General features: G+C 39.2%; 1 protein-coding gene across 24 annotated transcripts in view; it reads right to left on the bottom strand.

Annotated features, from left to right (window-relative positions):
- The window catches only part of Fggy (FGGY carbohydrate kinase domain containing), a 414685-nt gene that overhangs the window by 252510 nt on the left and 140029 nt on the right, over positions 1-22146 (bottom strand). For all 24 annotated transcript variants that reach the window (XR_009227386.1, XR_009227389.1, XR_009227391.1 and 21 more), the window contains one exon: positions 14927-15042. Coding sequence is in view for 15 of the 24 variants with exons in the window: in XM_058581509.1 (XP_058437492.1) it covers positions 14927-15042 (116 nt within the window). In the remaining 9 variants the exon portion in view is untranslated. The remainder of the gene's footprint in view (positions 1-14926; positions 15043-22146) is intronic.

Below are 22146 nucleotides of genomic sequence, written 5' to 3'. Positions count from 1 at the left end.
GATGGCGAGTTTCCATTCAGTGAGGAGTGTTAGAAGCCTGTTGAATAGTCAAGGTGAGAAGCTATGGGAACACAGAGTTGGCAGCATTTAAAGGTAGAGAGAGTGCATGGATTTCAGCCTAAAACTGGCAGCATTAGATATGGGGGATAAAGGATCCAGTGGTGTCAAGGGCTTGCAGAACAGACTGAGAGGTGTTATAATTCACTAAGATTAACAAAACAATAAAGAACAACCTTGACCTCTGTGCTTGCAAACAGAATGCTGAGCACTGCTGGGAAAAAAAAAAAAATCATGCTACAGGATAGATTCCTAGTACATTCATGACCCTCCCTCTGCAGGGGTTCCAACACCATTAAACAATCTCCAAGTTTTTTCTCTAATCCTCTTGATTCCCCCTTCTCTGAACTTCTATTTTTAAACCTTTTCCTCTCTTCTCAAATTCTGGAATCCTTTGCTTCTCTATCACTCTCTGGAATGATCATCTCACCTCCCATTTCACAGAGAGAACATACTGCATGAAAGGAACTCCCTCCACCTTTCATTTTCAAGCTCAGGTGCTCCCCAGTTCTGCACTATATCCCTCTTCTTCCTGTCTATTAAAACAGAGTGGCTTTATGGGAGTGCAGACCCCCACCCCCTAGAGCCTTCCAGTTCAAACCCTCCCTTCTCCCTGGTATCCTCAGACTCATTGCTGGAACCTCTCTGTGCAATCAAACACAGTCAAGTGACTCTTCCACCTTCAAGAGCCACATAACATCTACTCCATCTATTTCAAAAGTCTTCCTCCCCTAGGGTCTGCCCCATTTCTGTTTCCTTCCCTACCAACCAAATATCTTCAGAGCTGTCTGAATTTCCTGGCTTCATTTTCTCATCTCCAATTCTGACTTCTGACATCTATCTTGGCTTGAACCCTGACTAAGTAACCTTATGACTTCGGTAATTAACTTCCTTAGAGGTAAGAAGGCTATATTTCTCATCAGCTATTATAAAACTCCTACCAGGTGCTTGGCACAACATCTAGTTAAAAACTCTGCAGCTGCTGCAGTAATTATTATTTACTCCTCAACACTTTTTTTCTGACCCAATTATCATAATAAAGTGGCTTTCCCTAAGGTCCCTGCTAGGGTCTCAATGTGTACAATGCAAAAGTGTACTGAGGTGGGTTTTGAGGGAGGTGTTTAGGTCATGAGGCCCTACCCTCACGAATGAATTAGTGCTCACATAAGAAGGGCTGTGGTAGTGAGTTTGCTCTCTTGCCCTCTGCCTTCCACCACATGAGAACACAGAACGAAGGCCCCTACTAGATGCTGGCAACCTGACCTTAGACTTCAGGCTCCATTACTGAGAGAAATAAATTTCTGTCCTTTATAAATTACCTAGTCTATGGTATTGTGTTATAGCAGCACCAATGGAGCAAGAAAGCCCTCTGGTCATTGTATCATTGTATGGAGCGGATGTGGTTCAGTTCTCTCCTCACTTCTATCTCAATATGCTTGATTGTTCCCTCCATTCTCCATCTCTGGGTCTTCCTATATCCTTGTCTGCGTAGGCTTCCTCTGTGGCACATCCTTCTCAGCCTGGCCTTTAATGACCTGGAATTCCTCAAAGCTTTTTCCCAGATCCACTTCCCTTCTCCCTCATGGTCTCTCACAATTGTCATCAGCTTCAAATATCACCTACGCTGAGGACATTCGAGTCTATTTCTAGCCTTACCTAACTTCCCCACATAGGCCCACTGCCTGCTCCCCATTCTTATTTGGCTATCTCAAAGGCACTTACTATCTTTCCCTTTTGTTTAACTCTTCTTTGAAACATTTATCTGAGTATTCCGTAACATTTGTTCAATTATTTACCAAATATCCACCAAGTAACTGCTAGTTCTTTTTCTTTTTGGTACCGGGAATTAAACCCAGGGGCTCTTAACCTCTGAGCCCCCCTCTGTTTTTATATATTTTACTCAGAGACCGGGTCTTGTTAAGTTGCTTAGGACCTCTCTAAGTTGCTGAGGCTGACTTTGAACTCATGATCCTCCTGCCTCAGCCTCCTAAGCCACTGGGATTATAGGAGTACGCCACCATGCCTGGCTACTACTATGTTCTGGACTATTTCCTGTGTGCCACCTTATCTTAGAAAATATGTCAGGTAGCTTGTACCAAATAGGCACAGATAAAATAAGGTAGGAAGGACTAAAGATAAATAAAACTAGAGATGAGAAAAGGTGAATTAGATGAGTTTATACTAATGGCTCAGAAGCCCACTATGGATTAGTCTCAAATATTCTTTAAATACTCAAGTAGCCAAAGGAGTGAGGGATATTTTGTCAGTTCTTCCATATGATGATCATGAGAGACAGAGAAAAGTAGTTATTAAGAAAAACTGGAAGAAATTCAAAATTATTTGGATACTTGGACCAGTATTTCCCTGAGAAGCCTGTATTAAGAAGATGGTGTGAGGTCATCAAAATTACTAAGTAGAGGTGTTACTTTCCCTGCGATGCCCTCAGGTGTTAAGGGACATGCTTAATAATAGTCATACAGCTAGGACATAGCAGGGTCAGCTTTCAAACGCATGTCCATCTGGCTCGAAAACCCATGTTCTTTCCATTACCACAAAGTGCATCAAAAAAAAAAAAAATGCCCCCCTGCCCCAGTCAGCTCTGAGTCAACACCAGAGGTCTACATGTAAAGTCCATGATATGTCCATAACAGAACAATGTGTGATTCACAAAGCTCTGTATCTGAACCATCCCTGGGCAGGTTCTGCATTTTTCACTTTAAAGGAAAATAAATATACAGTCCTTGGTAGAGAAGAATGGGGGAGGGAAGCAGAACATGAAGTATTAATAAACACCATAAAATCATTACCTGGTCCCTTAAGTAGCCTCTGAAGTAAGGGCAGTGGGGAAAAATGGCAGGAGGTTTTTTTTTCCCCCCTCTCCTAATAGACTGTACATTTCAATAGCTAAAAGGGTATGAAAATTTAACGGAATTTTAAATGTCTTTCTAGGTTTTACGATACCACAAAGAGATCATCTTCTTTCTTCTCGCCACAACAACAGATGGGTGGCAGGGAGGGGTCTGTGACTCACCACCTCCCTGTGCCTGCAGAGGCTGCCGGAGCGCCGGCACGCTTCTGGGATCAATGGGGTTCATGGCAATGCAGCCTCTGCCAGCAAACCTTGGAGAAGGCCATTAGTCAATGGTGACCTGCCACCCTGACCACAGAAGCTCTCTGATGTGGATTCTCAGAAAGGTTAGCCTGTGCTGGGAAGCTGAAAAGGTCACGGGGACTGTGAAGTCAGCACTCATGGAACTGGGTTGAAGGACACTCCAGCAGAGCCACAGAAGTCACCTAGGACACTGAGGCCACCACCAACCAGCTGCATGACCAAGAGAAGCTAGGAAGAATGATGACAGGTCACAGGAGGCCAACCATGGACAGTGGCTATCTTTCAAGAACACTGAACCTCTAAATGGACAGCAATATGAGTGACGTGAGGTCCAACCACAATCTAGAAGCAAGTCCCAGATCAATAAATTTCAGAAAAAGAAAAAAAAAAAACCCACACTGAATTGTGCTTTGCCCCCCCCCCACACACACACACACATACAACTATGCAAGGTATGATGGCACTCATTCTCCTGGAATTCCAGAGGTTCTCACACCCTCAAGCCTCTTCCTTGGCTATTTCAGAGAAGGGGAGGAAGGAACCTGTGAGATAGCATTGATCTTTCATGATCCTGACTAATCTTCTCACAGCACTCAGAAGGGGCTTTGGTTTTAGACAGATCTGAATTAAAAATCTTCCAGGTTATTTCATGAGGTTAAGATGACTTCAGAATCCTCAACTTGCACTTACTGGATCTAAACTACCTAATTCATCCAGGTCACTCTCCCATAGATGTAGCACTTGCTTTTTGTCAGCAGCCTTTATAAATGTGAGGACAAGAAGGGGACACATGACTTCAGATACATTCTGACCAGGACGGGGCTCTTGTTGACCTTGATCTGAGTGTTAATGCTCAGACCCAGAGGCTGTATGGCCTCCTGGTCAGATGTGCAGTCTCTGGAGCAGATCTATCTTTGGCTCCATTCCCCACTCTGTGACCATTAGCAGCTTGCTCAACCTTTCTGTGCCTCAGGGTCCTCATCAATAAAATGAATATTCTAGTACCTACCTTGACTGGTTAAAAGAATTAAATAAGTTAATAGTAATAAGGCATTTAGAAGTGATTGCTAGATAATACATAAATATTTCTTTGATTTATGGATCCTTAGGAATCAAGCACCCTAGCAAACCTAGGTTACTACTGAGTTTACATATATACCATTGAGAAGCTCATTGGTTTTCCTTCCTTGTATTTTTAAATGAAAAAAAAATGATCATAAATTTATACTTGACAAATATATACTTCATTATTTTTAACCCATTCTACTGGCCTGAAGGGAAAAAAACTCAATTATTTTATTCAATGTATTAAGTATGGTTTTGAGGTATGGTTTTATCTTCTGCAGCATTTCTAAATTTATCAAGCAAGTCATCTAGCATTTATCTAAGTTGTTGATTGAAAATACTGACCAAGGCAAGTTAACGTGAAATGTGGTATGTCATACCACCACAGCCTCATAATGAGATGAGATTAATTCTAAAAATTACAGTTTTTGAGATAGTTGGTCAGCCACTTGGGAACTAATTTAAACATATCACACACTCCAAACATTTCTATTTTGTCTATGAGAGAACTACTTGGAATTTATCAAAAAATGAGTGGTACTTGGGGTACATTTTCTCTGTGCTTTTATTGATATATCAATAGCATTCAACAGTATTTAATTTGCAGCTGCTCTGTCAATAAACAGATACATGAATGCTAGACTCAGTTAATTTTGGATAGTGACAAGTGATCAGAAGAAAATACAACAGGGAAACAGAATACTGCTGGTGAGGGAGAAGGAGTGTTTGCTCTGAGGAAGAGAAGGCTTGTCCCTCATTGACATGGGAGCTGAGATCTGAACAGAGAGATAACCACGTAAATACTTTGAGAGGGGCCACGCCAGGCAGAGGGCAGAGTTGATACAAATCCACACTAAAAATGTTTAAGGAACAAAAAAGAAGGTCATTGTGGGTGGATGGTGAATAAATGGTGGTAGGGCAAGTGATACAAGTCAGAGAGGGAGATCATGCAGGACTGTGTTGGGTGTGGAAGGAATTCAGATTCCCCCCATTTGCCACTCAAAGCTACTGAAGGATTGTAAGCAGGAAAGTAACCTGATCTGCTTTAAATTTTTTTTAAAAAATCACATTGGTTGCTGTGTGGAGAATGGATTACCTGAGGGAAGAACAGTGATAAGGAGACCTTTTGAGAGACTAGCACACTAATCCAGTAAGAAATGAATATATATATGTTGAACAAGGTTAGTAACAGTGAAGAGGGGCAGAGATGTTTAATTCAGTGTCAATTTTGGAGCAAAGCAGAAAGGTCTTGTTGGTGCATTCATTATAAATTGTTAGAACAAGAGAAGCATTAAGAATGGCTTCCAGGTTTGGGTCCTGACCAACAGGGAGCATTGAGGTATCTTTTACCAAGATGAAGAAGACCAAACCAGTAGTATGGTGGGTGGCTGGGCTGTGCGTATCCATCAAACATGGATTTTGGGGTGATGTACACAGAGAAGACAAAGAGTCTTAAAAAACTGACTGCCTAATTGAGAAAACAAAAGCAAAAAGGTAAGAAGTAAGCAACAGGTGCTAATGGAGCGTGGAGGATACACCAACAACCCATTCTGCAACCTGATTCTGTTGCTAGAAAAGAACTTTAAGGAATGGCAAGACCTGAGGTTAGGTTTGCATGACCTACACATAGTGATGTGGGGTGGTTCCCAATAATCATTTCTCACAACTGCCTGCTTAATAGTCAAAATTAACATTGAGAACACAGGGTAATAGTTTATAGGGAAAAAAACTTGAGAAATTGGGATAATATACCATTTCTCACCTCTGAGGAGCAATTCAATTTTACTCTCAGGGGCTCCAAAATGACATCTACAACTGATTTTCTTAGAGGTGTCCAGATGGGTGTGGCTATACAATATTTACTGCAATGGTCAAAATAGTCTCAGGTTTCATTGTCTTTCTATCACTTTTGGTCCAAATGGAGCTAATTGGAATATGATTGTGATTATGATTAGAAGCAGAGTTCTAATTAGTTTTTATTATATCTTGGTTAGATTAAGGCAGTGATTAAAAACTCCATCTACCCAGGGATGGAACTCAGAAAAAGGTATCCCTCATCCATAAATTGGCAAAAATTACCTAAGATTATTCAAGGGGTACTTGCTTTGGCAGACATGACCTGCCACCTAAACAAAAATTTGAACTCAGAGGGGTGGACACTCTGAAGATTTACTGCACTTGACCTGCATTATTTCCTTCAATCCCTATAATATCTTCATAATATACCAATTAAGGCTCACAAAGATTATGTACCTCACCCAAAGTAACATATGGCTGAGCCCAAATGGTTTACAGACATCAGAGCCAGAACTGAAGTCAGATCATTTTTGAGTCTGGAAATAAATATATTAATTCTTAAAATAGGCAACCATTAATATATTACTTAATTATTCTAGTTTATCAGTCACTTAAGAGCTTGATGAGTGTGTGCCCAGATCCACTTGGGCACAGCCAGTTTCTATATGTACATAGATAAGAACTAGACAAAAGACTGGATGCATTCACCTATGGAAGGTATTCCCTACATTCTTCTAATGGTTGGCATCACTTAAATGACAGTACCCACCTTAGCTAAATGATCAAATTATTGAAAAAGCTCAAACAGGAGAGTTGTCATGGAATAGTCAAACAGCAACAGTACTAGGGATCAGAAAACCTGGTTTCTTGTCTCAGTTCTGTTCTGTCAATAAAGTACTGCAAGACCATAGAAATTCATCTCATTTCCTGGAGTCTCAGTTCTTATCTAGAAATTAAGGGCATTAGAGCAATATCTCTATGATCCCTTTCAATTCTGATATTCACTGCTTCTCCAGAAGTAGGGAGAGAAGTTGAGAGTTGACCTCACTTTGGGGGGTTTCCAATCATCTTTCAGATGCTATAGTGAAAGGAGGAGCATTTCCATGAAACCTCATATGCAGGAAAGCCTCTGAAAGTCATTATTTCACATTATCATGATGTGGTCATCACTGTTCCCTTGTCCTTCAGGCTCTGAAGGGCTGTTCCTGGAAGGGCCAGCAGCTGAAATGGTACTTCTGGGCATCTAAGGGGTGGGGGCACTGTGCTGGCACAAAGTGTTGAAAGAGTGAATATTCCTGTCTTCCCAGTGCCAAGGTGCACTTAAAAATGATAAGAGCCAGCATTTGCACAGGCTGCATCAACCATGCTGTCCTGAGACATCTGATATCTTATTTCAGCTTCACAACAAAGGCTTATGGAAGGGATGGTAGCTAATGGGTATTGTATATGATTATAGAAAAGAAAAGGGTTTGTTGCATGGACACACACAAACTCATTTTCATAGGAGCTACAAAATTTCTAAAATGGACCCTGCTGCCCTGTTTTATTTGTAGTATTGGCAGGAGTAGTAATTGAAACCACTAGGATTAGAGCAAACCCTACTGTGTTGACTCTCTTACTAGTAGCCTATCTTCAAAGATAGGACAAAAATCTCATTAAAATAAGTATCCAGTCACCTCTCCTACCCCATACCCACCATCCCTCCCCATTGAATCTAGGTCCACCAAGTCCCAGGCAACCTCAAGAATACCTGGACTCTTTACCTTCTTCATACTTCCACACAAGTGCCTGTGCTATTTCTTCTGCCATGGAAGCCATTTTCACTCCTTTCCTGGTAAACTGTCACTCATATTTTTCAGACGCATCTCAAATGCCCCCTCATGAGAAGACTTCCTTGATACCAACACCATGTCAGTTACTTCTTGCTCTGCTTCTCCAGAGTGTTGTAGACATCCACAGACTTATTCACCTCTTCCCCTAGTGGACATGAGTTTCCTCAAGGAGATGGACCACATTAAATACATTCTTGTATTAATTTTGTGTACTCAGCCCAGCATGTGGCATATGGGAGGTGCTCAGCAAGTGTGGTGACAAGAACGGATGAATGCATGATAGGATGGATGGCAAACTGACACGGAAGCTTCTGGGACATTCTCTCTAAGGAAGAAGTTCAAATTTGAAGGGTAAAATAAGGCAGTATGTGTATTTATTTTCAGGTATTGGAAAGACTTGGTTATATACAGGAATGAGAAGGGAGATAGGAGGATGAGGTAATATCAAGGGTTCAGAGTGAATGGCAGAGGCAAAGCCTTGTCCAGAATATTCACAGGGATTACAACCTTCTTTGCAACATGGGAAGTGATTGTGACAAGTCCCATATAATCTAGATAAGGCTAGGAGTATTTGAGGTCAAAGACTCTTCAGATCTCCCCACATAAATTAGAAAAAAAAAATACACCTATATGACATGACATGAAGATGGAGAAGCAGCAAAGCTCCAGGGGAAGCCCTTGAGGTCAGAATAGTAACAGTGAATTACATGATTTATTCACACCAAAATAAAAAGCAAATTTCACATTTTAAAAAATGAATGAACGACTCTGGCTAATGTCCAGTTCTGTTGGGAAAATTCAGAATATTGTATATTGTATATAAATAGCTTGAAAAGGATTTAATAATACCAGCAACTATGGATGGCATCTCTGGATTCATTTTCCCAACACTGGTCTTGATCTCTGTAGTAGGTAGAAATTCTTCAGGTGTATTTCCTCAAGATAATTTCCTCTTCTTTTCCTTCAAGATGGAGCAGTATTGATGCAAACACTCCTATCCTCTGCTTCTCTGTTTTCACTTATTCTATTCACAGGAAAAGGAATCACTTAGCTGATCCTTGAGGCTTGAAAGAATGCAACATCCATGGGGCCATGATAATAGAAGTGGGGCCGCAGCCCTGAAAGCATCTGTGCAGGCCTGCCATGGGTCTCTTTTGGAACCACCCATGCCCAAGAAGATCAAGTGAAGCTGCCACAGGAAAGCAAAGCTAGATTTCTTTTCTCTTTGTCTTAACTTTTTTTGCCTGCCAATCAGTGGATGAATAAATGTCAAGGGGGTCCCAAGGCCCAGCCAAGATTCCAAGTAGAAGCAGGAGACCATCATGCTCTATAACAGCTGATCAAAGCTAATATGGCAGTTTTCTGCAAGTGGTTCTGTGAATTATTCTCTGCTTGTTAGATCTCAAGAATGGAACAGTGGTGAATACTGGCACATTTATGTCCCCAACACATACTTATTATTGGTCAACATTCTTTACCTACAATAAAGCCTGTAGGATAAAAGTAACTAAAATGTAGCTTCAGTTACAGCAGGGTTTATTTTACTTTAGGAAAAGTGAAATCTCCAACCTTCATAAAACAAGTTGTTGTAAAATATTTCCTGTTCTGGAAATGTCTCTGGGAGATTTGCTGTAGGAATGATGTGGTACTGCAGTTATTATTTGGTCTGAGGTATAACTTTCTACAGTAGTTCCTTCCTAAGTAGAGGTATTTGTGAAAGATCACTGTGATCACCTACTACTATAATTTAATTAAAAGAATTTATAGAGACATCCTTAAGTGTTAGGGACACCTGAAGCCAAGAAGGGATTTATATATCAAATCTCTCACTCAAGCATACATTTAAAGGCCAGGGAAGTACTTCAATGGTAGAGTGCTTGCTTAGCATGTACAAGGCCCTGGGTTCAATCTTCAGTACTGCACACACACACACACAAAAAGGACATATGCAATCATTCAACAAATATCTCATCAGTGTCTACTACATGCCAGGTGACTGTACCCACAGCATCTGTGAAATTAAATTCATGTGAAATTGAAGGCCTAAAATATAATCTTGCAGGGGGAGAGAAAACTAGTTTAAAAAAGGCTGCCTCCTTCTTCTTAAGAACCCTCTCCTTCCCTATATGCCTTGTCTTCATTCTGCCTCTGAGTTTAAGAGTTAGTAATTCCTACTTGAACCTCACATTTGTTCTTTGCCTAGCTTTCCTAATCTCAAATAATAAATGATCTATAAGCTAATATACTGAATCCTTTATATAACAAAGCTCTCTCTGTAATGCAAATAATCACTCTATAATTCAGTCATGTTGTACATGTGAATTTTCATAAAGTGGCCTACCCCAGTAATACAAGGAAGCACTTTTCCCAGGAAGTAAAAAGGCAACTGAGACATGCTGAAAGGGAGCCTGGATAGTCGATTAGCACAGGTGGAATGTTGCTTATCTTCCTAAGAGTCTTTCTCCCTGCTGATCTCTTCCTTCCTGTTTGCCTTTGATAGATGTTTAGGATTAGATAGGTAACCTGGGAATGATTCATGTGAAATTGAAGGTCAAAATTTATTGACACATATCATTTTACTAGACTATGGGTAAATAATCTCCTATGGGGGGAAAAAACTGGGTTTGGGTTTCCCCAACAATTTTGAACATTAAATCGACTAGTGTAGTTTTGATTGTAAGGAAACTTTTCTATTATACTCTTTTAAATCACAAAATTATTTTTCCATATTTTGTATAATGTTCCAAAGAAACCATCCAAATACCTCCTTGAAAGAAGACATTAGGTAGGAGTATTTCAGCTTTGGAGACTTGCATGTAGTTACTTAAAACATTGTAAATATTCCCTTCGTCCTTGAAATGCACCATATAAATATTGCATTTGATCCTTAACTTACACTTCATAAATAATTTATTTCAAAAATATTCCTCCATAAGACCATCAGTTGCTGAGGTGTTCAGTTTTCGGGGAAAGCATTTATTTACTGCATGAGCTGAGGAAGGCTGGTAAAGACTTGGCTAAAAGCTCCACGTGGAGCAAATTATGGTAATTATATTAATGCTCAAATCCATGACGCTCAATGCTCAAATCTGTTAAAAGGTTTTGTGCTATACTGCCCACATCTTGACGGGCAATGAGGCCACTGAAAATGCTTAACACTTTACAGGGAGACTTCCGAGATTCATTTTTCATAGTTCCAAGAACTGTTGAAGAATGTCTGGAGGTGGCTTCCAGAGGAGTTTCTGAAAGTCACAACTGAGAGTAAATGTCTTCTGCCTCAGGTTCAGACGGAAACTCCAAGCTCAAGTGCCCGGAAATGGAAATCAAAGGAAGCTTCCCACAGTTAATTTTGACGAATGGATGAGTTTTAATTCATGTTTGGCAATATTCTGGTTAATGATGTCTCCTTTGCACATCCATTAAAAACCCATTAACTTAACAGGAAAAATCTAATAAAGTTACCCTGGAAATTTTCTGCTAAATTAACATTATGGACTTTAAATGAAAATTTCTGTAGGTATTGCTCTATTAGCAGAACTAATATACTAATGAAACATGTACCTTATGTAAGATGCGGAAACAAAGAAGAGAAAAATGTTAAAATAATCAGAAAAGGAGATGACTTGAGGCCCAAGTTGTCAAAGATTGCTGAAGCCATTAAGTACCCTCATCACAACTTTTAAAAGCAAGAAGATCTTGCTCATAAATTTATCCACTTACCAATCAAGTAGTAATTTAGCTATAAAAATATGTCATGCCTTCTGCTAGTACTGGAAAGACAAATGTAAATAAATGAAAATTCTTGTGCTGAAGAGCTCACAGTCCAGTATGGAATCAAGATATATAAACAGGTAATCAAGGTGTTAAGCATTTCCAGTACTATTCTAAAGCTAATATCTAACACGACTCAGGAAACTCAGGGAAGAACAAGTAACTTTGGGGGACATACTAACTTTAAAAATCACTTAACTAATTAAAATGGAAAAGTGTGTTCCAGTTAAATATTAGTTTCTTCTAGGTCCTCACATTAGGAAGGTTTCAATCCTGACATCACTTGTTGGTTCTATGCAAGCTTAGATAAGGTAAGTCTCTCTGAGCCTCCTCTGTCAATAGGCTAACAATGCTTTGGTCAGTAGGTGTAAGAACTACATGAGACAAGTATGTAGAACCCAGAAGGGAAGGGAGAATCAGCATTTACTCACTCATAGGCAAGTGCTCTACCATTGAACTACAACCCCAGGCTCATGGTAAGCTATTTTTTAATTGCTACCAGACAGGACAGTGGAGGTAAAGCAACATTCTGAGACTTGTTAAGACCATTGGTACTTAGCTCCCAGGTTCAGTGTGTTAGCCCCAATTTGCTTTCCATTCCAGGCCAGAAATCCCTTTCCCCAGCTGGGGTCTAACAGTTCTTCGTCAAGGCTGGGAGCCCACAGAGAGCCTTCAGACAATCACATTGGGTTCTAAGGACTTAGAGGCCCATTTTAGCCACTAAAGCATCAGTGCCTGGATGTGATTGACTGGATTGTGACCCCAAATTCAGATGTTGAAAGCCATATCCCCTGATGTGATGACTGTAAAAAACAGGGCCTATAAGAAGGTAATTAGGATTAAATGAGGTCATAAGAGTGGGGCTCTGATCCAATAGAATTAGCATCCTATTGAGAAAAGACACCAAAGCTCATTCCCTACCCTGATGCACAAAAAGGACAAGTGGGCACACACAGAGATGGCAACCACCTACAGGCCAAGAGAAGAGGACTCAGGATGAAACCTATCTTGTCAGCACCTTTATTTTGAACTTCCCAGAATCCAGAAGTGTGAGAAGTAGGTTTCTGTTATTTAAGTCATGGAGGTTATGGTATTTCACTATGGTAGGCCTAGCAGACTGAGGCACTGGGATCTCTTTGCTGCTGATTCTCTTAATTCTTGCTATCGATTAGTCCAAATTATTGTGTTTAACCATGCACATTCAGTCAGCAGACTCTTTTTAAAATTTTTTTTGGTTCTGAGGATTGAACCCAGGGCCTCTAACATGCTAGGCAAGCGCTCTACCGCTGAGCCACAACCCCAGCTCTCAACAGACTCTATCAACAACATCTTTATGCCAATACACTCAGACGTAAGGACAGTTCTGTCCTCCAAAGGCTTGGCATCTCTTTCCTGTTTGGATGTTCAGTTACCTTGCTGAGAGTGAAGCAGTTTAAACTGCTACTCTGATTGGCAGGAGTCCTGACACACCAATAATGGACAGTATCCCCAGATACCAGGAAGGTAAATGTTTGGCCCTATTTCTCAGCTGCTTTCCCAGTTTCTGGCTCCAAATGGTATCAACATGGAGCACTTTAAGACAAACCACCATATGATTTAAATTATTGATACTTTATTATGCTCTGCAAAGTTGCATTAACTGATCACACTGCAACCCAACTGTACTCCTCCCCAGTTCAGGCATGGACACTTGTCCCAGTCTAGCTCAAGTTGGCTCTGGGTACTGCATATCAGACTACTGCCTAATCCCAGTGGAGGCCAGCCACATAGCCACATCCATTCCCGTAGTCTAGTATGTCCCATGGAAGAGTCAGACCTGGCATCTTAATAGTGGGTAAAGAGCTGGACCTCAATTTCCCCATCTATCATGGGAATCATGAAACAAATAGATTTGTGGGGGCCAACCAAGGTAATGTACATAAATCACCTAACAACATGGAATGTAACTGGTGACTAATGACTGCTGTTTGCTTCCCTCCTCTCTTCCCTTGTTGTAAGCACCTCCCCCGTTTTACCACCTCAGATCCTGTGATGGTTTCAACAAAGCCACAGAAATTCTAGCAGAACTCTTTCTGCATACCTCCCTGGCTCTGTTCTTTTCTCTAGATGTAGCTATTATTAGTTGAATAGATCATAGACAACATACCAGAATCAGCAGGGTACATGCTACTTGCATCCTTTGTTTCTATTCTATGTACTTGAATTTTCATAGAGTAGTCCTGGGATTCTACCCAAGATAGGTAGATTGAAATGAAATAACTGACTCAGAAATCAAGGTGGTCAGAAATTGTAACAGACACTACTAGTTTGTCAATACTTAACAGTACAACTTTCAAGATTTAGTGGTCACATAGATGGACACATCTAGTCAATCACTACATTTTCCAGCCGCTTCTACAGCCCACCGGGACCTTCTGAATGAATGCTGGCCAACAGGAAGTGGTCAGATAGGAGGTTATGCTGCCCTCAGAAGACTGAACATAATTCCCCTGGTCTCTATTCTTCTTTCTCACTGGCTGGGAATGGATAAGAGCTGAAGCAGTTAGTTTGGACTTACTGCTGGAGGTCCTGCTTGGACAATGGCAGAACTGCACTAATAGCTACTTACCTCTGCTCTATTACATAAGACAGAAATGACCTCCTATCCTTTCTACCCTTATTGTTACAATATTTTAGCCTGTATGCTAAACAATTCATAACGAGGAATAATTGCTTACCTGATGACAGGTTACTAGAATTTTAAGTAATTGCAATTACTACCTACTAACTGTGAAATGACCTTGTAAACCTCAAACTTTAAATCTCAACTATCATTATCATGTACATAGGTGAAATTTTTTTTACCAGGCAAACACCTTAGTCACTCACACCTGTGCCATACAGTTAGTGACACACAGAACTGGAAGCCTGGGACTCAAAAGCTTTGCTCAGCAAGTGCTTGTTCACATTCTATTTTCTGTTTTTTGTTTTTTTCCCCCTGATTTGTCTAATTTTGATCTTTTCAATAGCCTTGACTTGTTTCTTGAACCTAACTCTCAACTATTTCTCTTCTACTCCCTGGAAATATACTATGCATCTCCACTTGATTCATGCAAGTCCTAATATGAGGGCCTACATCACGACCTACCCATCATAACTGACTCAGTTGAGACAACTCAAAAAAACTGAGTTGACTTCCTACATTTTAATTCAAACAAAACCAAACCGGTACCCAAACAAACAAATACAAAATTCACCAATATTCATACTTGTACATACAAATGGCCATTTTCCAAATTTTCTATTGTTTTACCTATTTTGTTGTAATTATCAGCAACAAAGTCTTCCAAACCAATCATCTTCCAGAAACTGTCATCCCAACCTTTCTCAGCTGAGTATGTCCATTTGCATACCAGGGAGCAGAGAGACCTAGGAAAATGACAGGAAAGTAAAAGTTACAACATGAACTATGTTTCCTTCATATTTTGCAAAACACCTGTCTAGCTAGCTGCAGTAGTACTGAGAAAGTGAAATAAACCAAAGTAATTATGAATCCCTGTTTAAAGCAAATGTCTGGGCTGGGGTTGTGGGCTCAGTGGTAGAGCACTCGTCTAGCACGTGTGAGGCGCTGGGTTTAATCCTCAGCACCACATAAAAATAAATAAAATAAAGGCATTGTGTCCAACTACATACAACTAAAAAAAATTAAATAAGTAAATAAATAAAGCAAAGGTCTCTATGCATACCTGTTATTTACCAGTAGCTCCTTCTTTCACTTTCAGAAGAGCCTCAGCCCTTTATTTGGATCCTGATCAAACAAATTCTGTATATGAATATTTACATTTATATTTATACTTATATGACATTTATGAGAAAAGTAGAAATTATAATACTGATTATCTATTTGATTAAATTGAATTATTATGTTTTAGAAATGACATTGTTAGTTGTAGTTAAGTATTGCTCCTTGTCATTTAGATATATATTAAAATATTTTGGTGTCATATGATGTGATATTTTGAATTTATTTCAAAATAATACGGGAAAGAAAGTGAATGGCATTTTGAATAGGACAGGACTGTTTTGCTTTGTCAGTTGCTGGGATGACAAATGGGTTGATAGGTGTCCATTGTACTATTATGTCTACTTTTGTACCTGTTCAAAATTCTCTGTAATAAAAATGTCTTTAAAAAGTGCCTCATATACATAACTAACAAAAATACTTTAGTCTAAAACCATTTTTAAAAGGAGGAAGACTTAAGTACTGGATGTATTCCTTTTTAGCTTTATTTCTCATCAAGTCACCCTTAATATTTTACATTCCATCAATAAAAGATTCATTGAGTTTCTCTGGAATAAATGGCATGCTCTTGCACATTCTGTGCCTCTGACCTAACCCCAGCAGTTTGGAATATTCTTCCCAGTTCTTCTCCTTAATGTTTCAAACTCTTCCTTTAGCCTAACCTGGGACTCCACTTTGGTATTCCTTTTCTGAGCTTCCAGAGCATGGAGTATATCTTATCACACTGTGTAATAAACTGCTCCTATCTCTCTCTCTCTTTCTCTCTCTCTCTCTCTCTCTCTCTCTCTCTCTCTATATATATATATATATATATATATATATATATATATATATATATATATATTATAAGGAAGATATATATATATCTTCCTTATAAACCCTAACATTCCAACCCATTCTCCATATTTTTTCCAGAGCAAACTTTATAAATGAAAATGTTATATCAACCCATGATTAAACCCCTTCCAGTGACCCTTCATGAAAAGGCAGCACCCACCTGTTTCCCCTCCTACACTCCCACAATTGCTTTCTTCATTCTGCAATAGTAATCATTTGAAGTTTCATTTATTTGGTCTCAATTCCTCACTTCCATTTGTTTCTGGTATGATATTCTCTACTATGCATCTAACTCCTAGTTAGCTTCACAGGTCAGCTAAGATTTTCACTTTTCCAATGCAGGACATTCTGGTCCAAAGCCCTTCCTCCAAGCGCCAACCTGGACATACACTCGTCTTATATCTAACGAAGTAATTGTCTTTGCCTGTTCACTATTCCTTTTCTCCCAGTAAACCAGCAACTCCTTTAGTACATAACCAGTCCTACTCATCTCAGTATCACCAGAACAGAGTCATGTAGGCACATGTTGAGCCACAATGAATAGAGATCAAATGGAAGCATTAAATGAATATGGTTTGCCCACCTCACCACAAGCAAATGGTAACTATGAGGAGGCCACAGTCACAGTTTTAAAGACAAACCAAGGCTATTTCAGGGTCAATGCATTCAGGCATTCACACAGTTCATCCACCCACTCATCCACTATTCAGTATTCAGTTAAGATGACCCTGGCACTTACTCTGTTAGGCTCTAGGGACCAGTGGTATGCAAAACGTAAGGGCTTCTGCTCTCACAGAAGCTGAAAGTTTAATTGAGGAGACATTGACCAAACAATCACACCTAAAAACTTATACTAACAAATAACCATAAATATTCCAGAGGACACAAAAAAAGAAATGGGAGCATTCCGCAGAAGAATCTGCTGTAATTTGGTGGCAGGGGTGGGATGGTGGGGTAGTAGGGGAGAAAAAGGAAGGTTCCACAGAGGATGTGACATTTACTAAGGACTAAACTGAAATCAAGAAATGGTATTTATCATTACTGATTTTCTTCAAAGGGGCATAGATGGCAGAACACATTGAGCTGTGCTTAATGGCAACTCACATATTAAAAGAGAGCTAATAAATAACATTTATATATATTAGCAACCATATATATTACATATAATACATATAATTACATATATATGTACACATATATTATAATCATATGTATATAAAATGATTATTTAAGCAAGACCATTTTTCCCCCAATGTCTGGAGATGGCAGCCCACCATGCAGCCTGCTCTGAGGAATACACAGTGGCTAATGCTTCCTGGCACACTATCTGAAATGCCAACTCTTTTGGAACTGTGGTCGTCATGGGGAAGAGCAAAACTCAGACAGTGGAGAAGGATTATTTCCAATGACTTAAGCATACAGGACAACTCTTTACTCCTTAAATGCCTTCTGCATCTCTACTTTGACTGTTAATTCCATTTTAATTATTGTTCCTTTTACTCATCTTTGTCCACTTGGCAAACTCCAAGTCACCTTTATGAAACAGTTCCAATGTTATGCCTCTATGAAATTTTCCCCCCTTCCTCTAAGTTACACTCATGGCTCTCTCCTTTGAGGCACCACTATAAATTGGAAATATTGCACTGTTATTCTTCACAGCTGAAGAAAGTTATGTTCATGGCCCGGATCTTCCTACCTTCATATTTCTGCATCTTTTGCCATGTATCTATCAGAACATATCTGCTCCTGTTCCCTGCACTGTTCCTTACCTCTGGATTAGGTTCTGATTCATGACTGAATTTAGCCAAAAAAATAAGGCAAAAGAGACTGCACACCATTTGTAGTCTAGGCCTCAAGAGGCTTTAATGTATGTTGCTTGATCTCTTGTATCTCTGGCACTTCCATGAGAAGATCATGCTGGGATAGCCCATTGGTCGCCTGAGGAGGACCTGAGACATATGGAGCACAACAATGAGCACTTGGGTCCAATCTGGATAAGAGAGCCCTATGTAGTCTTGGATCAAGTTGGAGCAGGCAGCCAAAACCCTAGTGAGTCCAGCTGAAATCCAAAAACCACCCATCAGAGCACAGACTAAATAAGCTGTCCACAGGCTAAATAAATTATTTTGGGGTTAAGGTAGTGAGCAGTGGTTGTGGTTTGCAACCAAAATAAAGTTAGAACTTCAGAACATAAGTAAATTAGTCCAAGTAGATTGTCTCCCCCAATGAGGGAAAGTTTAGGAATGTCTCATTTCTTAATGGTTAGAAAAATCAGCCAGAGGGTGTTCTGGAGTGAGGATGACTGAATCCAGAAGGCAGAAAATGCCATGATACAGCTGCCTCTGGAAACTCCATCTTCCTTACAGGTTATACAAACATGATTAAGGTCCATTTCACTCAGGTCTCTAAATCAACTGGCTATCATGGATGTGCTTTTAAGTAGCTGACTAGCAAAGTTAAGAGAATGTATCTGAGGCTATAGGTTCTCCAGAAATCTCTAGGAGACAGAGAAAAATACAGAGCTTTTTAAAAAATTATTTATTTATTCTAATTTGTTATACATGATAGCAGAATGCATTTTAACTCAGAGTGCACATATAGAGCACAATTTTTCATTTCTCTGGTTGTATATAAAGTAGAGTCACACCATTCATGTCTTCATACATGTATCTAGGGTAATGATGATTCCACCATCTTTCCTATCCCCATGTCCCCTCCCTTCTCCTCCCTTTCCTTTGCCCTATCCAGAGCTCCTCCATTCCTCCCATGCTCCTTTCCTGACCCTGGCCCCTATTATGGATCAGCATCCACATATCAGAGAAAACTTTAGCCTTTGGTTTTTGGGGATTGGCTTATTTCACTTAGCATGATATTCTCCAGCTCCATCCATTTATCTGCAAATGCCATGATTTTATTCTCTTTTAATGCTGAGTAATATTCCACTGTATATATTTACCACGGTTTCTTTATCCATTCATGTATTGAAAGGCATCTAGGTTGGTTCTACAATTTATCTATTGTGAATTATGCTGCTATAAACATTGAGGTGGCTATGTCACTAAGTTCTTTGGGTATAAACAGAGGAGTGGGATAGCTAGGTCAAATAATGGTTCCATTTCAGGTTTTCCAAGGAATCTCCATAATGCTTTCCAGATTCATCATTCTAAATGGAGAAAAATTGAAAGTATTCCCTCTAAAATCTGGAACAAGACAGGAATGTCCTTTTTCACCACTTCTATTTAACATGGTTCTTGAAACTTTCGCCAGAACAATTAGACAGACAAAAGAACTTAAAGGGATATGTATAGCAAAAGAAGAACTCAAACTATCACTATTTGCAGATGACTTGATTATATACCTAGATGATCCCAAAAATTCTACCAGAAAATGTCTAGAACTAATAAATAAATTCAGCAAAGTAAAAGGATATAAAATCAACACCCAAATATCAAAGGAATTTCTGTACATCAGTGACAAATCCTCTGAAAAAGAAAGGAGGAAAACTATCCCCATTTTCAATAGCCTCAAAAAAAAAAAAACTTGGGAGTCAACAAAAGAGGTGAAAGACCTCTAAAATGAAAACTACAGAACACTAAAGAAAGAAATTAAAGAAGACTTTAGAAGATGGAAAGATCTCCCTTGTTCTTGGATAGGCAGAATTAATATTATCAAAATGACCACAGTACCAAAAGCACTATAAAGATTTAATGCAATTCCAATCAAAATCCCAATGACATTACTCATAGAAATAGAGAAAGCAATCATAAAATTCATTTGGAAAAATAAAAGACCCAAGTAGTCAAAGCAATTCTTAGTAAGAAGCGTGAAGCAGGTAGCATCTCTATACCAGACCTAAAACTATACTACAAAGCAATAGTAACAAAAACGGCATGGTATTAGCACCAAAATAGATTTGTAGACCAATGGTACAGAATAGAACACACAGAGACAACTCACATAAATACAGTTATCTCATACTCGACAAAGGTGCCAAAGGCGTATATTGGAGAAAAAGATAGCCTCTTCAACAAATGGTGCTGGGAAAACTGTAAATCCATATGGACCAACATGAAATTAAGCCCCTATCTCTCACCATGCACAAAACTCAACTCAAAGTTGATTAAGGACCTAGGAATTACACCAGAGACCCTGCATCTAATAGAAGAAAAAGTAGACCAAATTTTCATCATGTCAGGTTAGGCACCGACTTCCTTAACAAGACTCTTATAGTGCAAGAAATAAAATCAAAAATCAATAAATGGGATGGATTCAAACTGAAAAGCTCCTTCTCAGCAAAAGAAACAAGGTGAGTAGAGAGCCTGCCTACAGAGCAAATTTTTGCCACATGCACATCATATAGAGCACTAATCTCTAGGACATATAAAGGACTTTGTTTTTCTTGTGAGTAAATACAAGGTACTAGCAGCAGAAAAAAATAGAGTTTGCCTCCTCCTGAGCTTTTTTTAAGACCAGGCTTTGATGTTCCCCAAGGTGTTCTACTGGTGAGTTGCCCTCCCAGGACAGCTATTCACCTTCAGGTAAGCCCTACCTGCCAGCCCATCATGCCCTCTCCCCACAGGAGCTTTATAGTATTAGACATAAATGCTTCAGAGACTCAGGGGCTGTACTGGAAAACTGAGGTGCTTCCAAGATAAGAGGGCAAATAAGAGTTCTACTTCTGCCCAGGGACCTCTCAGAGGATGGAAGGCACCATCCATGGCTGGTCAGCCAGAAGGCCAGAACAGCAACTGCTTGCTTTCTTCTGCTTTCAGATTTCTTAATGCCAAACAGACCCTAAAAATCTATAAAAGGGTCAAAAGAACAGAGACTCATGAGCAGGCAAGACAAAAATAATACCTAACTTAAGGAGAGGAGTTCCCCTGAGTGAAGATCTCACAAGAGGCAGGACCCATGGAAGTAAAAATGATGAAAATACCGGAAGAAAATATCAGTGATGAAAGCTATGAGAAAATGGGAAAAGAATTCAACAAAAAATTTACAGAACTAAAAACATGGGTTTTGAATTTAAATTTCAAACAACATTTCCACAGAAGAACTAAAAAAATCAATGGCACTGATTAAAATTAACTCAATGTTCTAGAAGACCAAGACAATGAAATACCTTCCTACAAATAGTAAAGACACAAAGAGATGAAATATGGAGGGAAAAGATAAAAGGCTCAGGGGACAGATCCAGCATCCTAATGGAAGAATAACAGGAATTCTGAGGGATTAAAAAATGAAAAGAAATAAGAAGAACAGGACAGATGAGAGAGATATTCTAAGTAAAAGAATACAACATTGGTATTTTATTACACTGAGCTAAAGTAAGACTTAAACCTGAGATTAAAAGTCTCATTAAGTCCAGGAAGTAAATCAAGAAATACTTGCATGTCAAGAATCAACAGAAAATTATGCAAGTTCTTATACAGAAAGAAAGAATAAAACACTTGCAAAGGCAAAGGATTCAGACTAGCTAAGGAATTTTCATCTATGACTCTGGAATATAGACATCAGAATAAAATACAGATCATTAAGAAAAACTGACTTGAGAATCCTATACCCAGACAAAATATTATTCAGCTGTCAAAGAAAACTAAAACATTTTCAACATGCAAATATTTAAAAAGTAAACATCCCACAGATACTCTCTGAGGACAATACTTGAGAAGAAACATAGCTTAATAGCAATTAATTCAGAGAAGCTATCTCAACATAAGGAAATTCAAAGACTAGAGGAACCAGTGGACACAGACATATATTCATATCCATTCAGTCTCTCTGTCATACACATATGTGTGTATATATACACACCTGTATATGTATACATGTACACTAAATGCAAGCATGTATGCAATTTATGCTTGAACATATGCATAGATGCATATGTGTAA

The sequence above is a fragment of the Marmota monax genome, unplaced genomic scaffold (genome assembly GCF_021218885.2).
Source record: "Marmota monax isolate L192 unplaced genomic scaffold, Marmota_monax_Labrador192_F-V1.1 WCK01_AAM20220418_F8-fsc00023, whole genome shotgun sequence".
In the NCBI taxonomy this organism is placed as follows: domain Eukaryota; kingdom Metazoa; phylum Chordata; class Mammalia; order Rodentia; family Sciuridae; genus Marmota; species Marmota monax.
The sequence above is the reverse complement of the archived record's forward strand: the minus strand, read 5'-3'. Positions and strand labels throughout refer to the sequence as shown.